Source organism: Hipposideros armiger, unplaced genomic scaffold, assembly GCF_001890085.2.
Source record: "Hipposideros armiger isolate ML-2016 unplaced genomic scaffold, ASM189008v1 scaffold_36, whole genome shotgun sequence".
Lineage (NCBI taxonomy): Eukaryota > Metazoa > Chordata > Mammalia > Chiroptera > Hipposideridae > Hipposideros > Hipposideros armiger.
The window spans coordinates 4,574,745-4,581,071 of NW_017731386.1; the positions used below are offsets into that span (position 1 = coordinate 4,574,745).

A 6,327-nucleotide genomic window follows, 5' to 3' on the forward strand; every position below is an offset into this window, starting at 1 on the left:
CCAAGTTGCTAACCTCATCTCCTTTCTCCCATATATCTCCTGCCGCTGACACTTGCCCCAAACCAGATTAATCAGCTCTTTTATTCTTCCTGCGGTAGAAAGGGGGAAAGCAGCGCCAAACCTAAACATCTATCTATTAATTGCATATTCAATATTAAACAGTGAGATGATCCTGAGTCAGCACTATCACCAAGCTAGTTTTTAAAAAGAGAAAGTCAGTTTAAAATAATTTAATATCCATTAAATACTTCTTCTGAGGCGAGGGGACAGGGGAGAGGTGAACATTAAAAAAGATGAAAGAAATGGGAACAGGAGAAGGCTATGGGAGGCAAGGATGGGAGTGGGGGGAGTAGGAGCCCCAAGGAAAGCAAGAACGTAGGAAGGTGAAGACCGAAGGGCCAGAAGGAACTGAGGAGGAGAAAGTGGGCTGCGGGGAAGATGCAAGGGAGATGGGAAGGCTCGGGGTCACAACTAGGAGAAAGGAGAACCCAGGAAAAGGAAGTGGCCCCAAAGGAAGAGGGCAGGTCTGCCCCACACACACACACACCCACAGGCTCTCCTCATCCCAGCTCCCGTGTCACACTGTATCCCAAAGGCCCTGAGGACATGGGACACTTATGCCCTGAGGACGCCAGATGCTCCGGGAATGCTCCTGAGCAACCCAAAGAGATGTGTTTTCTGCTTAGAATTTGGGGTACTTGGAGGGGCTGTGGGCCCGGGGGATAGGAAGAAGGTACCTCCAGGCCTCGCCCACCGCAGAGGGAGGTCAGCGCCCACCCACTGCAGTCACATCACGATCCCAACTTCTTGTTCCAAATCTCGTGCTTCTAGAAGCATCCCGTGGTCACATCAGCCCACACTCCGAGGAGGAGGCGTCCAAGCACAGACGTGAATGGAGGAGTGTTGGCAGGAAGTTTGAGTGTGCCGGGTGGCTTTCTAACTTTCAGGGCTCCAGCGTCTGATATGAATTGCTGGCTGATGCTGACAGGCCATTGTCTTGTCAGGAATGGTCAAGGGGCTCATTGCTTTTTCTCTGGTATGGGCTTGGCTCCAACTTTACCTCCAAAGAGGTTGAAATAAAGATACAGGGACCGGAGAAGTGCTGAACATTAGGAAGAGGGGCTGGCTGGGTCCTCGGCTGGGGCTCCCAAGAAACAGGACAGGACAGCAGTTCTTGTTCTGGTCCAGGGTTCTAGTCCTGTCTTTGCCCATAATGAGCCCCTGCTGAGGCACCCCTCTGGGCCTCTACCGCCTCCACCCCCAGTCCCCACCCAATGACAGGAAGGCTCACTGTCCAGTAAACTGCTGTTTACAGAGCACCCACTGATGGCTGGGGCCTTAAACAAATATGTTTAATCCATACAACATTTTGGGAAGTGGAAGTGATTGGCCCCACTTAAAGGTACAAACCAAGGCACAAAGAGGCTCTGTAACTTGTTCCAGAAGGTGGCAGAGCCAAGATTCAAACCTCTGCCTGTCAGTCACCTGCACCCAGGTGCTCTGCACTCGTCTGACTCCCAGGATTGTCTCTCAGACTCAGGGGGCAGTGGGAAGATACCGCAGGCATTGGTCATGCCTCTAGGCCCATCCTCAAGGCAACCGAGGGGAAAGGAGCAGGGTCCCAGGGGAGGGAANAGCCAGCAGCCTGCTCAGCCTTCAGGACCCCTTTGCTCAAAAGCTGGAATGGAGGTGGTTTATGGGAGAGCCAGGGTTCCCTCAGTGAAGCCGGGAACTTGACTCTGTCTATCCTCCTCTCTGTGATCGGAGCTCCCTGTGCCATGACAGTTTCCCCTGCTGCCAGAGCTTACTCACAAAGCACCTTTCTTCCTCTCAACTCCCTGAGTCATGCCAAGTGGGGACCATGTGGCAAACAGTAGCACCCTGACCCCTTCTCAGCGGACTGGCCCCCAGTGTCCTATCTCGTGCGCCTGGCCACCTGGCCTGTTTTTCTCTGTTCCGTGCCTTGCCTCCTGCCTCTGTCCTTCCTGGCTGTGAATCTGCCCTTCCCCGTTGTCACCTTGCTGACTCATGGGCACCCGTACTCCCCCACCCAGTTGTCTTGACGCAGCCAAACCTCACTTCGAATCAGAGACCAGAAGGCCTGAGGAAGCTTGTGACTGGCTAATCCAGACATGAGGGGAATTGGCAACAAAAAGTCACCCGGTGCAGGACGGAAGCCCCGAAATAGCCCTGGCTGACCCAGCTCCCCAGGCTCCTCCTGATCCCGAGTGGCCCTGCCTCAGCTTCTCCACCTATAAAATGGGGTTGTTCGTATCTATCCTGCCTGCCTCTCAGGGTTTGTTTGAGAGAGCTATGCAAATGCGATGAGGGATAAGGGGGCGTGCATGGCAGGCAAAAACACTGGCAAAGGCATAAAGTACAATTCCATTTGTGTGATTCCTATCATTTTTATCACTTGGCATATCCTGGGACCTCTCAGGGCTGGCGAGCCCACCCTGGTGCCTCAGCATCCGGGAGGATTTAAGACAGGCTGCAGAGCGGGGATGCTTGGAGTTCAGAGACCCCTAGTGGCCTGAACGGGGCATTGAGATGGATCCGGAGAGACGCTAGCAGCCAGGAGGCTTGGGAGTCAGGCGACACCTTGTAGTCCCCCTGGCAGCCAGACGCCATGGAGAACGAGTACCTGTGCCCACTCCACACACACACCACCAAGGTGACAGCCCTTGCTGCAGCCGGGTGCCCCAGCCCTGAGCTCTGCTCTAACCAGGAGCTGGGTGGCCCAGAAGCTCAGGCACCCCAGGACCCACAGCACACATCTGCAAAATACCATGGGGTGGGGTGAAGCTCACTGTTATTTCTGCCCTGGGCAGGAAGCAGTTTGGGGCCAGAGACCAACTTCTTTTGGCAAAGCCGTCTGTGAACCAGATGTGTGCTGTGGGGACACCTCAGATTCTGATATCACAGGCTAGCAAGAGCTGCTCAAAGTTGGGACGGGGACACCACACCGACTCCAATCCAGAGAAACGCTCCTGCATAAATGGGGCTCTGGGGACTGCATAGGCGATGGGAGATGGCAGAGGCAGGGGGTGCTTTAGAGAAGACATGAAGGTTTGCAGTTGTGTGGGTGCCTGGATGTGTCAGTGGGTGTGGTCTTTGTGCCCATGTACCTGTGAACACCTGTGCACCTGTGAGTGTAGATGTATCTGTCCCCCACCCCTATGCCTGCTCTAACACTGTCCCCTGTGCTCTGTTGCAGATGAACCGGCCGATCCAGGTGAAGCCTGCGGACAGCGAGAGCCGAGGAGGTAGTAGCTGCCTGCGCCAGCCCCCTTCACGTGAGGGCCCACTTGTCTCTGCTCCTCTCCTCCCCCTCCCGCCTTCCCCTCCCCAATGCAGCAACGCAGCGACTCCCTGCTGTCTCCACCTGGCCCCCACCTGCTTGGACCTGGGGGTGGTGGTGCTGGGGTTGGAACAGGGGTTTGAACTCTGGGTGACAGATGGGGAGAGACAGTGAAGCCAAAGGGGTATGGCTGAGGTCTGCTGAATGGTGGGGTTCAGCCCTTTCTGTGAGTGAGTAAATAACTAGCGTGTCCTGGGNTGCCCCTTCCAGCCTCGGGGAGCCACACAGACAGAATGGGGGAGAAGAGACACAGATGGGGAAATGTCTCACACAGAAACAAGCCCATGAGCACAGCCCAGGTTGTACCAGGAAAATAAGGAAAGAGGTAACTGGAACCGCCAGGTTAATCAAGGCCATCTTCCCAGGTGGGGGAGGGATGTACTGGCACCCTGTCCCACAGAGGGCGGGGCAGCAGAGACCTGCAGACACCTGTGGGAGGGAGATGCAGCTGGAAACCAAGAAGGGATGGAGGGGCCATGGGACAGAGAGAAGGAGTCAAATCTAAGAGCCTGAGCTGGCCTGTCTGTCATTCTGTCTGCCCACAGGGCCACAGGCCTCTCCTTCAGAGGGGAGCCACGCTGCATGGACAGGTGAAGCCACTGGACCAGCTCAATCATCGTATTTATTCTAATTGTATCGTAATCGTCCCCAAGGAGCCTGGTTCAAATGAGCTTGACATTATTAAAATTTTAATGCCCAGTTTTCATAGCTGAATGAATATTTAAAGGGTATGTCCCAGCTTAAGTTATGATGATGAAGAAATTAATGGAATGTCTTGTTTAATGCATGGATATGTGTTGATGCAAAAAGTGGCAGAGAGATGGGAAGGGGGAGGGGAGGCGGAGCCTGAGCAGAAGGGACCTGGGAGGCAAGGAGCCACCGCCAGCCTGCCCTCTGCTGTGGTTGGGAGTAGGGAGGACCCCAAATCCTGGGCTAAGACCACTCGCTCCCCCTGAGGGGACCCCAGGCTAGAGGCAGAAACACAGTGGACAAAAGTCAGTGATGTGTTCCCGGATACCTGACCCCTGAAGCCTACAGGGTAGCTTCAGGGAGACGTTCCTGACCCAGGGAAGGTCCCCCTGAGTCACCAAACCCCGCTCATGTACCTGCAGGCCACTGGGAAACATGGGGACTCTGATGACACCTCAGAAAGAGAATCAGCAAAGAAGGCACCTGCATTCCAGCCCAGGTCCCCACCAGCCCCCAGGCCCAGGCCCTCCTGGAAGGATACTACAGTGACTGAAGGGGCCACTGGACTGAGAAGCAAGAGATGGGGGAAGGGAAAGGCACCACAAAATGGGCTCTGGCGCTCTCAAAGCACAGGGTGTAAGGGGTGCCCTGGGACCTGTGTGGCTGAGAGGTCCTGGGGCCATGACCAAGGTCCCAGAGTGCAAAGTTAAAAGAAGGACAGGAAGATAGCAGGTTCCCCTCCCACCTTCCTTCAATTATCCTCTCTCTCCTTCTTTGATGTCCCCTTACTCACTGGCCATTTCTGCAGCCACGCTTGGCCTCCTCTCCCCAGGACAGGCTTGCCGTATCCATTCACCCCTCCTTAAGGTGAAACCAGGCCTTGGCAAGGCTGGATGGGGCTGGAATCTGGAACAGGGAAGGGAACCACTGACTGAGGGAGGAAGCTCTCCCTTCAGGCCTGAGGCATCTGTACAGAGCCTGCTCCGGCTGAGAAATCTTCCCAACTGAGCCTGACACTTTATTTCTGCTGAGAATTAAGAAAGCACGGGGCCATATTTTATCTCTCCATCTCTGTGGCATCTCCCTGACAGCCTCGCAAAGGCTATCTGGATGCTGACCATCCCTAGATCATAATGAGACATGAAAAATGACCCAGGAACCACGGGCCCATAGGAACCAATTCAATTGCACTCCACCAGTCTGTTTGGAGCACCCCGTGGATGGCTGGCCCATGGCTGAGGGCAGGTGAGGAGGCTGGCGGAGACCCAGGAAGCCCATGGTCAAATTAGAGAGAAGAAGTAAGTCCTTCGTGCAAGCCCCAAGTTGTGGGGAAGGTCCGGGAGCATTGTCCAGGGCTGGCCTGGTCAGGGAGGGCTTCCAGGGGTGGGGAGCAGCGAACGCATCAGGCCTGAGTTGGGAAGCCTGGAGCAGAGTCGTCACAAGCACCCAGGTACCAAAGACAGTGGGACCGTGGCGGGCTGCCTGAGGATAGAGTGTCCCCCGGGGTGGAAGTTTCCATGCACAGGCAGATTCCACTTGCCTTGTTTAATCTACCATGGAAAATGGGCCCCATCCTACCAAAAACTGCTCTTCCCCAGCCCTTGTTGATCTTCAGGACTCACCCCAACTGCTCTCGGACCCACATAGATAAGACCGGCTGTGGGCCCCAGGCGCAAGATGCCAGGGGAGGAGTCCTGTCAGCAGTCCCCGTTCTTCCTCTTAACATCGCCCCTAAGCATTGGGGGTTGGCCTGGGCATGCTCTGGCCTCAGGGATGGAGTGTTCTCCGCAACCTTCCTTCCTCCCTCATCTCCATAGTAGCAGAGCCCAGCTGGATCTGCCACCACATCTACCTGCCCCTCCTCAGCCATACCTTCCTCTCCTTCTTTGCTGGGGAAACCTGAGTCCCCTATCTGGCCTCTGCTCTCCCCTCTTCTGCTTTGACCTTTCCTGGACCGCCCCCAAGCCGTCCAGGAACTAGATGCCTCGTTCACAGCATCATGACCAACATGTCATGGGGTCAAGAGTCCTGGTTCATCTTGATATCACCACTTGTGTGACCTCAAGCTAGTTCCTTCACCTCCCTGAAACTCCGTTTCTTGGGTTAAAGTTAAAGACAATCTATTGTAGTTGCATGCTACATAGGGGAAACTATGATAATCCAACAGTATAATCTATGTAGCAGCTATTCTTGTTCCTATAGGTATAGTGCTATTGTGTACCCTTTAGGGGACCTGAGTCCCCCTCCCCCCTTGCAATCAATTCCCAGCCTTGACT

General features: G+C 54.9%; 1 protein-coding gene across 32 annotated transcripts in view; it reads left to right on the top strand.

Moving 5' to 3' along the window:
* CELF4 (CUGBP Elav-like family member 4) overlaps positions 1-6,327 on the top strand; it is a 321,170-nt gene that overhangs the window by 249,747 nt on the left and 65,096 nt on the right. For 23 of the 32 annotated variants that reach the window (XM_019637929.1, XM_019637936.1, XM_019637942.1 and 20 more), the window contains exon 3: positions 3,218-3,296. In XM_019637929.1, the coding sequence (XP_019493474.1) occupies positions 3,218-3,296 (79 nt within the window). The remainder of the gene's footprint in view (positions 1-3,217; positions 3,297-6,327) is intronic. The other 9 variants (XM_019637937.1, XM_019637962.1, XM_019637939.1 and 6 more) reach the window with 1 other exon arrangement.